At 38.4% G+C, this 20,678-nt stretch overlaps 2 protein-coding genes and 1 non-coding gene across 3 annotated transcripts; all 3 read left to right on the forward strand.

Moving 5' to 3' along the window:
* Nucleotides 1-6,530: 6,530 nt before the first annotated feature.
* Nucleotides 6,531-6,639, forward strand: LOC141610338 (small nucleolar RNA R71). Its single transcript, XR_012528241.1, has one exon. It is a non-coding gene; the product is annotated as a small nucleolar RNA R71 (small nucleolar RNA).
* A 4,820-nt stretch (nt 6,640-11,459) lies between these two features.
* LOC141608154 (protein FAR1-RELATED SEQUENCE 5-like) lies at nt 11,460-14,259 on the forward strand. Its single transcript, XM_074427514.1, has 3 exons — nt 11,460-11,487; nt 12,217-12,273; nt 12,944-14,259. Exons 1-3 carry the CDS (start codon nt 11,460-11,462, stop codon nt 14,257-14,259), a joined length of 1,401 nt encoding a protein of 466 aa, XP_074283615.1.
* Nucleotides 14,260-14,341: 82 nt separating this feature from the next.
* On the forward strand, nt 14,342-15,089 carry LOC141608155 (protein FAR1-RELATED SEQUENCE 9-like). Its single transcript, XM_074427515.1, has 2 exons — nt 14,342-15,020; nt 15,085-15,089. Exons 1-2 carry the CDS (start codon nt 14,342-14,344, stop codon nt 15,087-15,089), a joined length of 684 nt encoding a protein of 227 aa, XP_074283616.1.
* Nucleotides 15,090-20,678: the final 5,589 nt, after the last annotated feature.

Consider the following 20,678-nt stretch of genomic DNA (forward strand, 5'->3'; position numbering starts at 1 on the left):
CGCCCTCTCCCGTAACATCGCCTCGGAAGGGCCGGAAGTGATGGCTAACTGGCTAGCCTGCTGATGCGGCCTCGGTGGCAGCATACCAGGCGTCGGGAACCGAGGGGTGAGTCCTCTGTCCAGCATGGAGAAGGGCCTGGCAGGAGTGGTGGCTGGTGTAGCCTGAACTGAGCTCCCGGCTGAGCTAGCTGAGGTGTAAACTGTCCCTGCAGCTGAAACAAGGAGAATCTGGTGCTTTGCGGTGGTGACTAGGGGAAGTAGTGGTGACAATGGGGGACCACCGACTCGCTCACGGGACGGGCCGGAGGACGTACTAGTAGAAGGCAAAGAACTAGCATCCATCCTGCAATCAAATCAAAGGACTAAATAAGAAAGAACGGCTGCTAACCGTGGCTAAAATAACGCGTTAACCAAAGATGTGACAAAGATGTAAGTCCCTAAAAGTCGAAAAAATCGACTCTCAAAGAAGTAAAATCCCAACAATTCCTCTGGATTTTCGAATTGGCAGCAAGTGAATGGTGATAATGTGACAAAATAATGACTGCTAAAGGAGACTAAGAGGCATGGAAGCCGCATATGAAAGCATGTGGGACTCCTAGCAGACGAAAAATACTCACAGTACAAGATTCCCAATGATTTACAGCATGTAATGGCGATAGGGGACGGAAAAACAGATAACGGCAGCAACAAGTAGGCAAGAACTGCAGTTAGACAAAGCATGGCAGCATAAAAACCGTCTAGCAGTCGAAAAATTCGACTGAGAAGCCCTAGTCGCGGAATCTAGCGCAAAATTCGAATTAAACATGTAACAACAGCGAGGAATTGCGATAAGATCATCAACAAGCTAATTAAGGGCATATAAACACAAGTAAATCGAAAAAAATCGTCTAGACATGGATTTTTCGAACCCTAACTCAAAATCACCTCAAGAAATTCGAATTAATCGAAGAGAAAATGCAAAGAGTGTGAATGAGACACTTACTTGATGATGATGATCCTATAAAAGCAATTAAACTTCAAATTAATAAGCAACAAAGGCGGATTTTAATCGAAAAAACCGCAAACCCTAATTCCCTTTAAAAACAGTGAAGATGAACACAAATAGAGGGAAAAACAAGGGGCTATTGAAGATTAAAGTGCTAGCAATGGAATGTAGGTGACGGATTTGGTGATTTTGGGCAAGAAAATGGGGATTTGGGGGAGTGAAAATCGCAATTAGGGAGGGGGTTAGACGGAATTAGGGATAAGATGAAAATAGAATTAGGAAAATAAGAGTTTTAAGAAGGAAAACTCCCGTGTCCTATTCATACCACTCGATCGAGTGGTTTTTAAATCACTCGATCGAGGACTTTTGATGTCCCCTCTGCTCGATCGAGTAGGCATCCCTTCGATCGACCAGTTCCTCTGTGGCCTTTCTCGATCGAGTAACCAGACAGCTCGATCGACCCAATTTCCACTCGATCGAGTACAAAAAGTACTCGATCGAGGATTTCCTCTTGTAGACTCAATGAATTTCCGTCTTTACTTCCTCGAAATGCGTGAAACTTCCCCAAACCTGCATAAAACACATCCAAACACATCCCGAAATACCAAATACGCAGAAAACACAGTCTATAGTCGTAGTCTATGCTAAAAATTGTCTAAACTAATTGTCCTAATTAAAACGTAATAAAGCAAAGTTAAAAGAAATTCAAAATTGTCTATTACAATTTGTTACACGGGGCATTTCCCCGTTTAATTCTCATCAGCTTTCAGTAGCCCCTTCGTGGGCTTCTGACTGGAGGACGTCACCTCAGCGATACTGACCGACCTCTTCATCTTCCATGAGCTTGAATCACCATTTGCGACAGTAGGAGGAATGTAGTTCCAATCTATGTAGGTTCGAACTTTCTTCGTTCTCGCTCCTCTGTTGTCTTCATTAGCATCCTTGCTGCCACTTTGATTGATAATGGCCACACCATGTCCTTTGACAGTCCTATCCTCGCTTTCATCTGTACCTGCAGTAAGGACAACAGACGAATTTGCCTCCTTCTTGCTCTCAATCTGAGGCGGAGGGTTAACAATGACAGCAATATTCTCCAAATTTTCATCTGGAGCGTCAACAATAGGGACAATAGAAGAAAGAGCATTACAAGGTTGAACTTGCATGGGAGCTCTCCTAACTTGGGTGATGAAAAATCGGCTCCTCATCCCCTACCCGAAATGTCAAAGTCTTCCCATCGACGTCTATCACTTTGCACGGGCGGTGGATAGAAATGGTCTCCCTAAAATAATAGGGGTGTGTGCATCTTCGGGGATATCTAAGACAACAAAATCGATGGGAATAAAGAACTTCCCAATCGGGCAGTACGTCTTCTACTATACCTAATGGGAAGCCGTGACGGACTACGGTCGGCCATTTGGACGATCATGTTGGTGCAACTCGGTTTTGTCAAACCAAGTCTCTTAGCCAGAGACAAAGGTAAGACACTTACGCTAGCGCCTAGATCGCATAGCGCATTATCAATCAACTGCATACCGATGTGACACGGAATTGAAAAACTACCCGGGTCTGATTGCTTAGGGGGTAACTTATTTTGAAATAGGGCTGACCCTACCTCAGTTAAAGCTACGGTCTCACTGTCATTTATACTCCTCTTACGTGCTAAAATTTCTTTCATAAATCCTAAATAAGAGGGTACCTTAGTCGAAGAATTCGAAACGGCACGGAGACTTCCAAGTTCTTCAAAAGTTCAACAAATTTGCCAAACTGTTGATTGACTTTGGTATTCTGCAGCCGCCTCGGGAAGGGAACCGTGATAGGTATCTCGAGTCCCTTGTTTCTCTCTTCCAAAGTGTCTTCTGGTGCAAGTTCGGTATCCTTTGGACGCCTCTTACCTCTCGAACGAGGTCTTTCCGGTGATTTCTCGCTTAAACGAGCACTAGCAGGCTCTCGAATAAACTTCACGTCATCAATATCACTCGATCGAGCAATGTGCTCACTCGATCGAGCAGTTTCTTCATCAACTTCAGTCGATCGAGTAACATTACCACTCGATCGACCAATCTCAACTTCCTGTTCACTCGATCGAGCAGAGAGACTACTCGATCGAGGGCTTTCTTCACCATTTCCACTCGATCGAACACCAGCCTTCAGTCGATCGAGCAATTCCTTTGTCGTGAGCCCTTTTTTCTTGGCAGAACACTGTTCATCATCAGTTACAGCTATCTTCGGGTCTGATTTCTTCACTTCTGGTCCCTCATAAGAAAGACCGCTTCTCAATTCGATCAGGTTTACCGTCTCATGTGGGTTCTTCTCATTTTGAGTCGGTAATTGACCCGGCTTCCTCGAAGATTGATTTGCAGCAAGTTGGGCAACTTGAGTCTCAAGTGCCTTGAATGCCGTGTCCTTCTCTTGTAATTGCTTTGCAATGGACTGCATCATGGACTTTAACTCACCCATCTCACTCACCCCACTAGAGGATGATGCACCTTGGTTAGGAGGGTTGAAGGATGGAGGCTTCTGATAGCCTTGTTGCTTTTGGTGTGGAGGAATATATGGCTGCTGCGTTGGAGGAGCCGTGGGGTTGAGCACGTTCTGATTGCTCCACCTCAAATTGGGATGGATATTCGGCTCGTAGTAACTGTTGTTCTGCCTGTAATGTTGAAAGGCAGCGCATTGCTCAAAAGGACTAGGACAATGATCTGAGACATGTCCATCTCCCCCACATCTTCTACGAGACGAAAGGACCGTCATCACAAAGATTAACCTGGTACATGCCCCCCTTGGAAACCCCTCCTAGCTCATACTTGTCAAACCTTGCACCGAGGGCTTCAAGTGTCGCGACAGTAGATTCGGCGCTCTTCTTTGGTTTCCTCTCGAGTTCCCATATTCAACTTTATGGGTGGCCAGATCATCAATGATCTTCCACCCCTTGGTAGCTCCCAAATTTTCAAAAAAACGGCCATTGGCGTGACATCTAAAACGGCCCTGTGATCATCATATAAACCATTATAAAAATGGTTGCACAAGCTCCATTTTTCGATCCCATGGTGCGGTATGGTGCGCACTAGCTTCTTGAATCGAACCCATGCCTCGTGGAAGGTCTCGTCAGGCCCTTGTTTAAAGCTCGTTATCTGAGCTCTAATGGCAATAGTCTTTGAAGCGGAGAAATACTTCTTGTAAAACGCCAAAGCTAGCGAATTCCAGTCAGTTATCCCCTCACCGCCTTGCCCGGTCCAAATCCCTATACCACTCCCTTGCAAAGATCGCGAGTGAGAAAATGAACATGGTTTCTTTCACTTGGTCAGGAGTCACGCCAGTTGGTGGAGACATGGAACTGCAATAATCAATGAATATTTCCATGTGCTTGGCTGCATCTTCATTTGCAGCTCCCCCAAATAGATTCCTCTCGACCAAATTTATAAGGGACGGCTTTGGCTCGAATTTTCTTGCCTCCCCTGGTAACGTGAATCCCTTGTAGAGATTCGCTGCTGTAGGTTCAGAGTGACTAGCAATGGTCGCTTCTTCAGCCATCTCAGGAATGTCTGGAAAGGTAACGGTTTCAACTGATGAGGTAGAAACTGGAGAAGACGGTGGGTTGTCCTCAAACAGTTCGTTCTCGTAGTAATTGGAACGAGAACTAGGCTCTTCTTCTAGCTGTTGATCTTGGAACAATCTCCTCTTTACGTGCAGAGACCTTTCAATCTCAGGATCAAACGGTAGTAGTGGACCACCTTGCGACCTGCGCATAAGAAGAAACTACAACAAGAAATGAGAATAGTCCAAGGAACGGGTGTCCCTTAGACCGAAACAGGATTAAAACGAAACAACTAATAAAATTGAACAATTGCCTCCCCGGCAACGGCGCCAAAATTTGACACGGCTATCGCAACCCTATCAAAGATAAAACCTAACGGTCTCAACTAAAATGTAGCAGAGGCAGTCGAGTATCGAATCCACAGGGAGGAAATGTAATTATAGTTGTCTATTCTAATCCTATGGTAACAATTGGGGGTTGTTTAAATTTTGGTTTCTAAACTACGAGAATTAAAGCGGTAAATTACGATTTAACTATCAAGAAGAGAGGGACATGTCGGGATTTCGGTTCACTACGGCGAGTCAACAACTCAAAGATAAATGACTCGGGCGAACTAATGTGAGACGGATGTTAGAAGGTCCTTTCGGTCCACTTCCTACCCTAAAATACCACTAACTTAACTTTCGTCCTCATTAGGGTAGTCTACTGTTTATAGCAGGCCTATTTAGTCCAATCTTTCGATCCAGGATTAATTGTAGCCAGTTTAATGGGTGACATAGAAGCGTGCACTCAACTAGGTCGGGAATTACAGTTAAATTGCTATAGTGACAGGGTCTCTTAATCAATTCGTCCAATTCATTCACTACGTCGTCATTTTTCTATCGCAGATCCCCTAATCCCAACATGAAGGGGTTTAGCTACTCATATTCTTAATTAAACTAACAGCAAATAAAATTCCAACAGAAAACATGATGAATAACAATAAATCGCAATAATAGATAAATTAGGGCAAAAGAATAAATAAAGCAAACAAGGAATTAATGCAACAAGAAGGTTAATTATTATTGAGAGAAGAGAGGAAATTACAATCCAAGCAAATTCCGGCGTAAAGAACCCGAAATCCAATGAAACAAAATCCCAAAAATAAGAGTAGCAGTAGTTTCTAGTGTAGAAGATAGTAAAAAAGATAGTAAAAAGAATATCTAATAACCTAATTAACTTAGGTTAAATAGCCAAAAAAAACAAAGAGTTTGTGCGGAAATAATTAAAACATGGACTGATTAAAGCCCATTCCCGTGAAAACCACTCGATCGAGTGGGTTAAACCACTCGATCGACCATCATCTCAGCAGAAGTCCCTCGATCGACCAGCTTCTTACTCGATCGAGGACTTGGTCATGTGGTGCTTACTCGATCGAGGACTGGGTCATCTCGATCGACCAACAGGGGGTCTAAAAACCACTCGATCGACTAGTGAATAGCTTGATCGAGCACTTTATCTTCATTTCAGCTCACGTCTTCACCCAAGTGCCTCGTAATGCGTGCCACGACACTTCCAAGTGCGATATCTCACTCGAACAGTCCGTCTCCTCTAAATGCATGCAAAAAGGACGAAAAGGAGTATGGTTCCACCACTTTCGTGATCATTCCTACAAAAAGGACAAAATACACCAAAGTAGCCAATTCGGGGCAAAATACCATAAAAATAGTATAGAATTGCATAGAAATACGTGCTGAAATAGGCTAAAAAGACTATACATTAGGCACGTATCAACGGGCAGTAATAGAAGTAATGAGTGTCACGACGGTACTCATTTCATCACTTTGCTTCCGTGAATTCCCACGTGAACTCCCAAACTCAGCTCTATGGACCGCCATTTCCTCAATAGTGTTCCAACCTCTATTCTGACCGGTATTGTTTTGAAACCTACCATTCGCAGCTACGTCCAGGATGACCTTGTAATCATCATATAAAGCATTGTAGAATAAGTTGCAAAGATACCACTGCTGGAAGCCATGATGAGGGACAGCTCGGACCAAACTTTTGAAACGTCCCCATGCTTCACAAAAATCCTCATCAACTCCTTGCTGGAAACTTGTGATTTTGTTTCTCAAGGCGTCAGTCTTTGAAAGTGGGAAGTACTTCTTGTAGAAGGCTAATGCTAGAGATGTCCAATCCGTGACTCCAGCTGCTACCCTATCAAGGTAGCGGTACCAATCTCGCGCCGAATCCTTCAAGGAGTATAAGAACATCAACCCCTTTACTTCATCCTGAGTCACCCCAGCTGGTATAGGTATGGAACAGCAGTAGTCTGTGAAAATTTCCATATGCTTCAAGGGGTCCTCATCTGGTAGACCAGCAAATTGATTTCGCTCAACTAAATCGATATAAGAGGAACGAAATTCGAAGTTACCCGTAGTAGGGGTAGGTAACTGGTGCCCCTTTGGAAGATGGCGTTCCTTTGGCTGAAGATTATCATATATAGTAGCCATATTCGCAGAACTGAGAGTACTCAAGCCTTCCCCTCAAAAACCTGTCTTCTAACTGTGCAAAAGCAAAACTAGAAGTAAAGGTAAGCAACGGCCTCAAGGAACCAAAGTTCCTTGAGACAAGAAAAATAAACTAAAAATAAAGCAAACAGAATTACACCGTCTCCCCGGCAACGGCGCCAAAATTTGATACCGTCGTTTTGTATCAAAATTAAATTTATAATTCCAAACTAAAACTATAGCTAGTGATAGTAAGGGTCGAACCACAGAGAGACAAGGTTGATTTTGTTTGCTATTTTTCAGTCTATAGAAGTAACAATTAAAAGGGGGGTTTTGAAATTGGTTGATTCTAATGACTAATTGCTTAAATAAGAATTTCAAGATAAAAGGAAGATCGGGAAATTCGGTTCACCATGGCAATGGTCAGGGCAATAAGGTAGCAGAAATCCTATAATACGGTCTCAGGGGGTATAAGCAAGTCTTTCGATCTATGCTCAAATTAACCTTGTGGTCTTCTAATTCCCCGAAATTTCTCAAAGCTTTCGCTCAAAGGAAATTCCAATCTAATGATAATTCTAATTACTAATCTTTCAATCTAGTAAAAAGGCTTATCAAAAGACAACAAGATCGATATGGAAGAATTCATGCTAACAAACAATCCTAATTTATGCCATGGCTCACCTCGTTCCCAATCAAAACAATTAGCTACGCATGACTAAAACTAAAACAATTGCTAAATTGATAACAAAGAACAAGATTGACATGATTGAATTTAAATAAAAGACAAAAGGCAAGAGATGAATTGCTGGAATTAAATTGGTAAAACAAGAATTGAAATAACAAGAATTAAAAGAAGAGGAAATTTGCATAAAACTTACTAATTGAAAAGATGAACAACGTAATCGAATTCGAGGTTTTCCGTCTCCAAAACTAGATCTAAAAACTGAGTTCTTCAATAATGAAAAGCATAACCTAATAATTGCTGCGTTCTACTGATTAAAGATGCCAAAAGTTAATTACAAATTGGGCTTTTAAAAGTCTTAAACGAAAAATCAATATCAGCTCGCAGACTGGTCGATCGACCTGTCAGCATGGTCGATCGACTGGTGATAGCAGTCCAGTAGCGTCTGATGTACTTCATTGGTCGACCGACTGTGAAGCATGGTCGATCGACTGGACTCAGCTGTGCAAGGGCTTCTTTCTCTCTTCAAATCAGCTCTTCACTCCCATGCACGCGTCCCAAGGTGGATGAATCTGAACTCCCTTCTTCAAAGCTTCCCTGAAGTTGCCTCCGGAGGACGGTTTAGGCTTGAATTAGCTCACTTCCATTCATTCCTACAATAAATCATAAAAAATGCAAAGTAAACCGTTTCGGGAGAAATAGTGGCCTTAAGCCAACAATTATGCATGGAAATACGTGCCAAAACTGCAAATAAAGTGTATAGAATATGCACGTATCAGTTAACTATCGGGTATCCCATAAGGGTTTAGTTGAATATACAATACTCCTTAGTGTAATAAATTAGGTGTAACTTAAGAGTTTAACCTTAAGATAAAAAAACCTAATTGCATATATATTGGTTAAGAAGAAAAATGAATGTACGTATATATTTAGTAATTTGAAGCAATTTTCTTAAAATTGAAACTCATTCTAAAAATTTGTTCATTTTGTTATTATAAATAAAGAGTAGAATAACAAGGTAAGATAATGAGACTTGATTTGTGAATAGATAACATTTCAAATAAACAAAAATGAGTTATATAATAATTTTAATAGAATTAATCTAAAACTAATCGATTTTAGGAGTAGTATCATAATATCCCTCTCCCTCGAATCCACACAAAACCCCTGATTTGTTTTTTGGAGGTCAAACTTTGCAAAATTTGACCGTTAATTCACTTAAAAATATATCTCACATCTAAAAAATTAAATTCCGTATTATATATTTTACATGAAGTTCATAGGGAACAACCAGCCTTAATGGTTAATAGTCAAAAACAAATTTTTATTGTTTAGAGATCTAACAAAAATCCTCCAAACAGGCTACATATATAATTGAGATACATGTTTTGCGTACCACCATTCAACATTTACATGGTTGTATTACAAAATGGAATATTAGTAAATGTTGTAAGTTAATCTAATTTGTGAATCTTATAAAATCGGCCTCAGTTATCACGTGTTCATTTTATGGAATTAAACCACATTTTTGGGAACGACGTTTTAAATTAACTAAAATCGGTGGCCCGTACAACAATAAAGATAGGTAATTACATAACATAACTGTGTCTTCGGATGCTATACAACTGATATAGTTAATACCAAAAGGAGTAGCTTTTAAGTTAAAGGGACTGATGATCCATCAATAATCAACCCAAAAGTTTTTTGTGTTCCGATTTTCAAGATAGTTGGACTTTATTTTTATCAGCTTAATTGACTTCTACTATCAAACCATGACAATGTAAACCAACGTTTGCAATCTGTTGTTCAACAAATTCTTAGAACGTTCAACATGCATATTGTTAAAGATGATCCTAAATGGGAGCCCCATGCATTCTATGTAACAGAATCACAAATATTTTTGTACTGTTGTTTAGAGACTACTAATTTTATTAGAATTTAGTATGGATTTGATTTTACGAGAAGGTATAAAAAGAGCAAAACACTCTCTTAATTGTAGATAGTCAAGGTAAACTTTTTCTATATGAGATCTAACATTTCTCTAAACACACTAAATATAGATATTTATGATACTTGTTGCTTTACGTAGCACCATTTAGTTTTACGTAGTTGTTATAGGTTAAAATAATTTGCAAAACTCATAAAGGTCTATCTCCGTTATTAAGGGCGGTTCATTTGGTGAGCTGCACTCATTGTCGTCAGAATTACGATTCGATCCTATGATTTTACGATTTTACAATCCAAAAATGCTTGTTCGATCCCAGATCCTACGATTCTATCATGTCTCTAGAATCTTACTATCCTATTTATTTGAAATTTTCTAGAGGTAGGATCATAATACGATTTTACGATCTTACGATCCTACGATCTGACTCCATAGTAAACATATTAAAATAAATTTTTATATAATGACATCGTAAAATCCAAATTTCATGTCATTTTTAGAAACATGTTCATGAAATGATACTAAACTCATTAATTATCAATATTTGGGTATAAGTGTTTTCATCTTCAATTATATATTTTTACCAAATAAAAAACTATATTTAGTGAATTTGTAGAATCTTACGATTCTACGATCCGATTCTACCGATTCGATCCTACCCTCCCCATCGATTCAAAATAGAATCCCGGTCCTGACAACATTGGCTGCACTATATTTATGGAGATAATGTTTTGTATTTAATTAAAACCAGTTATTTCTATAACAATAATGGAAAAACTAATTACATACTCTTACTATGTTACTTGATGTTTTACAACTGAAATGATAACTACTAAATGACAAAACTCCTATGCTAAAAGCACTAATAGTTCATTGATCAACTATACCAACCACGAACTTTTGTTTATCAATGATTTAATCATAATTGAACTTTTTTTTATCAACTATATAATATATTTATAAAGATGACCCTAATTGGAGCCCCGTGCTCCTCTATAATAATAATAAAAATAATAATAATAATAATAATATGATAATTACATATTTCCTAATTAACTTCTTATAACCTTAACCTACCACTATAAATAGATGGTAAACCTCAACAATAGTCTTTATTATTCATCAAATCTGAAGATAATTCACAAAAGAGAGATAGGGAGAATAAGAAGGAGAATAGCAAGGAATTTATCGTCTTTTATCATCTCAAGGTAATATTTTAAGACTGTCTCATGTATATACATTTGCTTTGTTATAACTCGTAAACTAGACTACCGTTTGACGAACTAAGATAGTCATCATGACTGTGGATTACTAGGGTTTGACCAGGACCCGTCGTTGACCGTCATTGACCACCAAGGACCTCGGGAAAAGGGGGATCTCAGGCGGGTTTGAGGGTGGTTATCGCATACATTAAACACGGGTTAACTCCTTTGTTGTGACTCGACTTAGACTCGAATCTGGTATGGTTGGACTCGTGGTGGTAGGGCGAGTCTATTGGTGGCTATAGGGTGGTCGTGGGTGGTGGTTTGCGTAGGGTCTTGTTGTCGTTAATTCGCATAAAACAGGGGGATAACAGGGGAGTCTTGTTGTCGTTAATTGTTGGGTTGTTTGTCAATGTTGTTTTTCTAATTGTGGTCGTTGGTTGTGGTGGTTGGGTAGGAAGTAGGTGGTCGGTGGATATAGGTGCAGTGGGGGGATCTGTGGTGGTGGTTTGGACCATGTTTATTAACCGGGGTTGTTGGAGGTGTTGTGCGGTTTAGCTATTGCGCAGGCCGTTGTTGTTGTTGTTGTTGTTGTTGTTGTTTCTGCCGGCTGCTATTAGGATGGTTGCAGGGGGTGTGTCGGGTAAAGGTAGTGTTGGCCAGGGAGGCCACCGTGGCTGGGTGGTCCACGGTAGAGGTCGTGTGAAGAGGGGCTGCCGAGGGGGAAGTGTCAAGGTGTGTATGTGTGTGTTCTTTGGGTTGGACGTGTCACGTGTGTTGGTTGATAAGTTGGATTTGTCTTTTCTTCTAATTATTGTAGAGTTGGTTAAGAGTCGGGATTTGAGTCGGGTTTGTTCACGGGTTTTTAATTAGCATAATTGTATAATCAATCAATCAATCAATATATATATAGGAATGAGATCATGTGAGTATTAGTTATATATTTAAGGATTGAGGATTAATACTATGATAGGTATTTAGGGTGGAAACAAGGAAGGGCACATTTGTAATTTAACAGTTGCCTATATAAACTATGTTTTACAGGAATCCCGTTATTTCCTCCTTTTTCTTCTTCTCCCTTCAACTTCTCTCTCTACTGTAGCTTTTTCCTCCATTGTTGAGCTGGAAAACCCTAGAATTTAGGCGTCATCTCCGTTTTTCGTCGTCATTCTTCACAATTATCATATTATTCCAATTAGTTCGTTTGTTCAGGTACGTAATTGGCGTTTTTCGTCCCTAAATTTCGAATCCGTCCTAGCATTACTCTGTTTGTTCTTCTTTCGTTCCTATAATTTGAATTTCATCTTGATTTTGTTTGTTATTTTGAATTTAATTTTGTGTTTCCTAAAATTCGGTACGTTTTTGTGTTTATTTACAGGTTTTGTTGCTCATTCTTCACAATTATCATATTATTCCAATTATTTCCTTCGTTCAGGTACGTAATTGCCGTTTTTCGTCCTTATGTTTCGCCTTCGTTCTTATCTTACTCTGTTTGTTCTTATTTATTTGTTATTTTCAATTTAATTTTGTGCTTCCTTAAAATTCGGTACGTTTTGTTTGATTTCCAGGTTTTCCTGCTCAAATCTCTGCGTCTTCAATCTTCATTGCGATGTCCGTATGTTATTCTTCTTAATTTTGTACTTTCAAATATTCTCAAATTTCTGCGTATTCTCTCTTTATTTTGTATTTTCAGCTTTCAATCACATGTTCGTCATACTTTTGGTACATATTTTTTCTTCATTGACGTTCTTATTTTCCTCAATATGTGATATTGTTTTGTACACCTGGTGATATTGTTTATGTTGATATGTACCATTGTATATTCACGTTTGTGATATTGTTTTTCAACTTCATGTGTGATATTTGTTCCAGAGTACGTGATATTGTTTTCCTGGATATGTGATATTGTTCAGGCACCTGTGTGATATTGTTCCTGCAACATTCTTTGTGATATCGTTTTCCATCTTCAAGTGTGATATTTTTCCCAAACAACGTGATATTGTTTTCCTGGATATGTGATATTGTTCAGCCACTTGTGTGATTTTGTTTTCGTCCATATCTTTTAGACTTTTTCTTGTTATTTTACATTTTTCTTTTCTTGCCAGATTCTACAAGTAATGTAACTTCTTCTTCCTGTAATGATCTTCATGTCTCTGCCATTACCTCTAAAGATAGTAACGATATTGTTGAGTCTTCACTTACTTCTACTGTTCTGATTGAACCACCTGATGCATCTAGTTCTACTCCACATGTTGAACAACATTCTGTTCCTTCTCGTGTGCATCAACTACTTTTGGACTCCACACCTGGTGGTAGTGAATTGTGGACAAGGAATGTTGCACCTGAGTTTAAACCTTATATTGGCCAGTTGTTTGGCACGTTGGAAGAAGCTATTAGTTTTTATGATGTGTATGCAGAAGCATGTGGTTTTGAACCTAGGAAGTCTTCTAAAAAAAGGTCTGTTTCTGGTGATGTGAAGTATAAATTTGTTGTTTGCAACCGTGAAGGTTTTAGAGATCGTAAGAGGAAGGCTACTGTGTTAGATAGTGGAAAGGAGCAGGCAACTCCCAAGCCTTTTGATATCAGGAACACTAAATTAACTAGGATTGGTTGTACTGCTATGATTGAGTTTCGCTATAATGGGGATGGTTATGTTGTTTTTCAGTTTCGTGAGTGGCATAATCACCGTCTTTGTTCACTTAGAAATAAACAGTTTCAAAAAAAACACAGGCACCTCCATCTTTACCATAAAAAGACAATTATTAATCATTCAAGGGTTAATCAAGGGCCAACAAGGGCATTTAGAAATGTCAAGGAATATGTAGATGGCTATGAGAATGTTGGAGCTCAACTGGTTGATTTTAAGAATTTTGGAAGGGATATCAAATGTTTCATAGGAGACCGGGATGCTCAACAGTTTGTTAACTATTTTGAGGATAAACGTGATACCACTGAAGGTTTTTACTTTGCTTATGAGGTGGATTCTGGTAAATGCTTGGTTCGTGCGTTTTGGTGTGATGCAGAGTCTCGTAGAAACTATGCTTTGTTTGGTGATTACATCACTTATGATCCAACTTACAGTACGAATAAGTATTGTATGCTTTTCACTCCTTTTATTGGCGTAGACCACCACAAAAGGTCAGTTACTTTTGCTTCTGCGTTGCTATTTCATGAGGATGAAGATTCGTTCACATGGGTCTTTCAAAAGTTCCTTGATGATATGGGACAGCGAGAGCCACACTGTATAATAACTGATCAGTATGCTGGAATAAAGCTGGGTTTGCGTGCTGTCTTCAAACATGCTAAGCGCAGATATTGCATGTGGCATATCATGCAAAAGCTTACTGATAAGGTTGGGCCTGCAATTTCGAGAGAGACTGATTTTGTCAGCCGTTTGAATGCTATTGTTTGGGATCTTTGAGTTAGAACCTCTTGAATTTGAAGAAAAGTGGTGTCAGTTGGTCAATGAGCATAATCTTGACGGTAATTCCTGGTTGTCAACCATGTTTAGAAAAAGGAGGAAATGGATCCCAGCTTATTTTCGTGATGTTCCTATGGGTTGTCTATTACGAACAACTCAACGTTCTGAGAGTCAGAATAATTTTTTCAAGCATTTTGAAAATGCACATGGTACACTTGTTGAATTCTTGATGCGGTTTCAAAGTGCCATTGATGTACAGCGCCATACTCAAAAACAACTTGATAGAGACGATGATTGTACTCTTCCACAATTAGCGACTTCTCTTAAGTTGGAAGCTCATGCTTCCAAGGTTTATACAAATGTTTGCTTTCTCGATTTTCAAGTAGAACCTTCTGCTTCTATTTGTTCCCTTAGTGTTGGTGGCTTCACACCACCTGCAAACGGTGTAGAATTAATTGGTATTGCTGATGCCAGAACGCAGAAGACCTACCAAGTCGTCTACAATTCTCTAACGAATGACGCTGAATGTTCTTGCAAGTTGTTCAACAGGAAGGGTATTATTTGTAGACACATTATCTGGGTTTACTCTGGAAAACAAGTCTACACTTTGCCCGATAAATACATTCTTATGCGGTGGACCAAGAATGCACATAAGATCCCTATTTATGGTCCACATGGTGAGTTAATTGAGGATTTTGATGCCACTGATTTACGAAAGATGGAAATGTACAAGTTATGGTCAGAGTTCTACGCGACCATCAGTGTGCTCAAGAATGTGTCTACGAAGGACATCACTGATCTTGTTGACACCCTTAAACAATTCAGGGTGAAACTCAATCCGCAATCAGAGTCAATGACCAAAGATCAGGAGTTGGAGATGCTTCTTGGGTGCAGTTCCTCAACCGAGGTAAGGATTTTACCACCTCGTCAGGCAAAGAACAAGGGTAGCGGGAAGAGAATGATCTCCAAAAAGCAACAATGCATAGCTAAAGCGGAGAAGCCTAAAAGGCTTTGTCGTAATTGCAAACAAATGGCTCACCATGATAAACGTAACTGCCCTAATGCTTTTGTACCTGATGCCGACAATAAGGTATGTTCACCATGACCAGTCTATGTATGAAACTATTTATCTATGCTGTATGGTCACGAGTCAGAAACAATACCATATGTTATTTAAAATAATATCACATCTTATACTAAACAGTATCAGTATTTGACGATACCAGAATGTGATATTATTTGAGGATAACAGAATGTGTCAACACATCTGTCTCAACTTTGTTTTATATTTTCCTGGTAATTTTAGAAACAATACCACATCTTGTTAGAAATATTATCACACTTTTGTAGTACACAGTATCACCGCTGAGGATAACGAATGTGATATTGTTTGTAATTGTTCCGAGATAGAAACAATATCACACTTCATTTGAAATAATATCACTCCTTATATAAAATAATATCACTGTTTCACCTTTTTGTATTTTCAGGGTAGTTCAGATGAGGATGATGCTGATGATGGTTGATCGGTCGATGGAGTTTTTGTTGATGGCGCTCATTAATTATAGCAGCAGCAAATAGAGGACATTCTTTATGACTAGTATATTAATATAGACCACAACATTCATTAAAGTATAAATTATACTTTATTTTATATAGAAAGTACTCGTACTCGGAGAATATTTGATTATTTTATTTGTCTCGATTGTCTTGTTTTTGTATTTTTTGATATTGAGAAACAATATCACACCTTACATTTATATATTTCACATCTTACTCTAAACAAAAGATCACTACATCAGGACTACCATATATGCCTTTTGCTTTAAGTTTTTCACATATTGTGTTTTGTGTGTTGTCAAAATATGGCGTTCATAATATGCTTCAGCTTTTCTAACACAATATCAACTTGTGTACACAACAATATCACAACATAGTGAAAACAATATCAACGTAAGACTTAAACTAACATATTCATTTTGTGATATTGTTTAGGCATCCGTGTGATATTGTTTAACATACTGTGCGATACTTAGAAGCAATATCAACCTGTGTACACAACAATATCATAACATTCTAAAAACAATATCAACGTCAGATTTAACAATCCATATCCATAGTGATATTTAAAAGTAAACAGTGTGGTATTGTTTTAGCCCTGTGTGATATTGAGAAGCAATATCACAGCAACTATTACACAATATCACACCAAACGTGAAATAATATCACACTTTAGCAACAGTTAGATGACATCCAAAATAGCCATCACTACTTTACCATTATAAAAAGTTACCATTAAATTCGTTTTTGTACTACCATTACATACCCTTTAGTTTAATTACAACTTCGTTCTAACAAATATAGTAGTCCTAATTCCTTCCTCTTCCTCTACCGCGGTTCTTCGAATTTGCAACGGTCTTAATCCTACCACGTTTGTATGTTACTGCGGGCCCGTTCCTACGATCTTCACCATCTTTTCCGGAATCAGCTCCTCTGTAAAGCATATCCATACCAACAATCATTTATTATTTCTGGACACCTTTGTCCTAATTACTATCTATCTTTTTCTATATACAATTGTAAATTGTTTTTACCTTTTCCTAGGAGATTGCCGAAGAATCGGCAATTCTGTGTTAATAATCGGTTTCTTAGTACAATCCTCCTTTGTCTTTGTTTCCTAACATCTTTATTTTGTCTCCTCCACAACAACATCAAAGCATTCTCTTTTGTTTGAACTTCGCCATTGGTACTTCCTCTTCTCGCTTACCTTTCGCCTTTTCGTTGTTCTTCCTCTGTTGTTTCAATGTCTTCCATATTTCATCCTTCCCATCTGAAAATTCTTTCACTTTTTCGATCAAAGGTGTTCTTTCTCATTTATGTCACTAAAAGCAATGCTTTCTGCCATTTCTAGCCGTAGTATCGCCTATACACTTTTTGGTTCAGGTCGGCTTCAAACATTACACCCTCATATCGAATCATGTGCATCATTAAGAAGTTCACAGACTCAGTATTGTTCATCTCTGTCTTTTGCCAAGGGAAGTTGATGTTGACAACATCAAACGTTATTATATCATCTGCTCTTTCCACTTTCTTCTTTGCTAAGTAGTCACTCATGTGCTCCGCCTACAATATTACGGTTCACCATTAGTAATAATTTCACAAACACAGAAAATCCATTATTTCAATGTTACTATACAACAATACTTTAAAGAACTATCAATTAATCATACCACCAAATCTGCAACTTTGTGTATTTGTGTTTGCTCCCGATCGGGTACTCTGTGTTGTCCAAAGACTTCCACTTTGTCTTGGTTTTGAAATTTATACAAACACAGAAATAATGCTCTTTCCATACCATTGGAATAAAAACCAGATCTGCTTGCAGGTTACAGAGGAACTGTGTTTCTTCTAATGATTCGTCCCATTCTTAGAACATCTTTTCTTTAATCAATTCCCTGTCTCCAGCTCCTTCGGTTTTAATTTCCTGTTTTGAATATATATGTTACAAGTCCTATTTTTGTTTTAAAGAGTGATTATATTTAATCAAACTAAATGGACAGCTTACCATGTGTCGAATCCCAAAAAACATCACACTTGTTTCACATTTTTCTGTGTGCTCAATATGGTTCAAAATGAGGGACCAACATTCAATCACATTGCTACTGACATGCTCATTTGGAAGCAACGACAATATATCGTTTCTGACAAGATATTGATCATTACTGAATTTGGCAACCACCTCACTGCTCCAAACATTAACACAAACCAAATTAAAATAGTGCACACAATATCACACTTCTCTAAAAACAATATCACATCCCTTAAGAAACAGTATCACAAAAATAGCAGTTATGATAAAATAAAAGTACCATCAAATTTAAATAGTGCAAACAATATCACACTACTCGAAAACAATATCACACTCTTCAAGAAACAATATCACGAAACATACTCTAATGGGAAATTGTGGTCGTCAATAGGCGATAGTCAAGCACTTGTTTCCTCATGGTCAACATCTTTGCACACAGTGATTTGTTAGCCTTCATAAACCTTGAGACGACCTCCACGTTAGAATCTGCCACACCACAGTTGTATGTGCTACCAAGGCCATCTGATTTCCCCCTCCTACTGCTTCCCACCACACTGGCAGAACCATCTTCTACCACACCTACAAAAATATTTATTTTTGTTATTTGAATATATAATGCTTATATATAATTAAAATAAGTCAGTGTTGAAGAAAATAACCTGTTTTTTTTTTGTACAGGAGTTTGAACATTCTTTTTCCCACCTTTCCCTCTCTTTCTTTTGCTTGCTGCTTTCCTCTTTGCTACTAATTTAGGCAACAGTGTCCCTTTGATTGCATTAAGGTTTGTAACCTTCCTCAGGACCTGACTCCTACATTTATTTAAATCGCTCAACACAAGCGTTGCTGCAATCTCCCCCCTGTACAACTGCCTCTTCTTTTCATCGTTCAGTTCACATTTAAAATCTTCACCCACAAAAAACATCATGTGGAACATCATGAATAATCCACAATCCAGGTTCAACTCTTTTGTTTGCCAATCAAAGGCGACATTTGTCAGCACATAGTCTTGTACTTTCGCCCCACTTGCATAACCTTTACTGTTGAGGTAGTGCCCGTAAACAGTTCCCTGTTTATGTTTATAAAAAATACCTATCAAATTTCAATCTTTAGCTAACAAAAGCATTATATCCTTAGTTCTTATTTTTAAATATAGTACTTACAGTTAAATGAGCAAGGTGTACATGCTCCTCGTCCTCAAAATGATCATAATCTCGGTTGTCAAGTAGAACATTTTTTCCCTCTTGGTGTCAATACAGACGCAAATGTAGTGGTCTTGATATAGCAAAGGTATGAACACCTATAGAAATATTTTATAGAAAATAACACTGTCATTCACAGACCATAGCATACAATATCACAAGTACTGAGTAACAATATCACAGAATATATAATACAATATCACAACTAAAATAGCTACGATTTAAGAAACAATTTCAATACTTACTTCGACAATATCGGATAATTAACTTAACAAGTATTAGATAATTAACTTAACAATGATCGAACTAAAAGTACTTTTAAATTCTTACCATATCGAATTTAAATTCAAAGTGGTCGTTTATATTGATTTGACCACGTATCCCATGTCCTCCATACGTCTTCCTTCAGTCTTGTCGGTTCATCAACATTTTCTTCATCTACCAATAAGATTTTCTCCATACCACCCTGTTTGTTTATAACAGAATTGATTAGTCGTGTTGACAGATTTTTCCACGTAATTTAAAACACAAGGAACACATGAGGTTTATGTTTCCCATACCGAGTGGGCAAGGCCATAGAAAATCCTTGTTGGTCTGTTGCTGTCTTTTGGCACCATTTCAAACTGATTGAGCAATATTGCCCATGCCTCAATAACCACTGCTTCTATTTTAGTGTCAGGCAACAAAGACTCAATATCGCTCTTTGGTATGTTATGGTAAATACCAAAGTCACAGACAATCTCTCTGTACCATTTTCCAAAAAAAATAGCATATTAGTTTTTAAATTATTTTTATGTAGTAGATTAATTAATGTCTTACATTCAAAAAATAAACTTACGTCTTCTTAATCGCATGATCTGTAAGGAAGCAATAATCCATTACTTCCTTCCGACGCTTCAAGACAGTCTCAAATAAATGGTCCTGTCTGAACATGAAATCTGAGACAAGTGCAGCATCCCTGTCTGGTAAACCACAGTCCATAGTACACCCCAAATTATGAGGTACCATATCTGCCGATTCAGGTATTTTGTTCATGTTGTCTGCGTGCAACAAATAGTTATTGATGCTCCACGTTCTCTCTGTTTCCAACTGAACATTTGGAAGAACCTCCTTCATATGAGACCCCACACTTTTATCATCATTTTTCTCCCCAGCCTCTTTTCCAGACTCCACGTTCTTATTATTCAGGTCCTCAACATCTTTTCCAATTCCCTCCTTAACATTTGTTACGTCCTCAACATTTGCTGTCTTCCCATCCCTTTTTACAGCCTCCTCATTCATTTCCTGAACCTTCTCAACAGTCTTGGTCCCTCCTAAAACAACATTGATTACACCTTCATCAAGCTGTGTCAACACATCTGTCTCCTCATTTATTTTTCCACACTGTTTTTCACCGTCTTCTTCATTTAGTGTATCACGATTCAAATCTTCAACGGGACTTCCTACTCCTACACCAATACTGGATATAACATCATTCAATTTTGAATTCATGTCATTATTCAGTCCATCATCTTGGTCTTCATCATCACCACTGTCCAAGTTAGTAACATCATTAATATCATCATCCTGTTGTTTGTCATCACATTCCAAGTCATCATCACTGTTCTGTAGATCTTTATCTGTACATCCAC

This window comes from Silene latifolia, chromosome 10, assembly GCF_048544455.1.
Source record: "Silene latifolia isolate original U9 population chromosome 10, ASM4854445v1, whole genome shotgun sequence".
Classification (NCBI taxonomy): domain Eukaryota; kingdom Viridiplantae; phylum Streptophyta; class Magnoliopsida; order Caryophyllales; family Caryophyllaceae; genus Silene; species Silene latifolia.

Coding starts and splice junctions, on each gene's coding strand:
- LOC141608154 (XM_074427514.1), top strand. CDS start 11,460: ATGGTTGCAGGGGGTGTGTCGGGTAAAG. Junction 11,488..12,216: donor AGGGGGTGTGTCGGGTAAAG/GTAGTGTTGGCC, acceptor GTTTATTTACAG/GTTTTGTTGCTCATTCTTCA. Junction 12,274..12,943: donor CAATTATTTCCTTCGTTCAG/GTACGTAATTGC, acceptor TTTTCTTGCCAG/ATTCTACAAGTAATGTAACT.
- LOC141608155 (XM_074427515.1), top strand. CDS start 14,342: ATGTTTAGAAAAAGGAGGAAATGGATCCCAGCTTATTTTCGTGATGTT.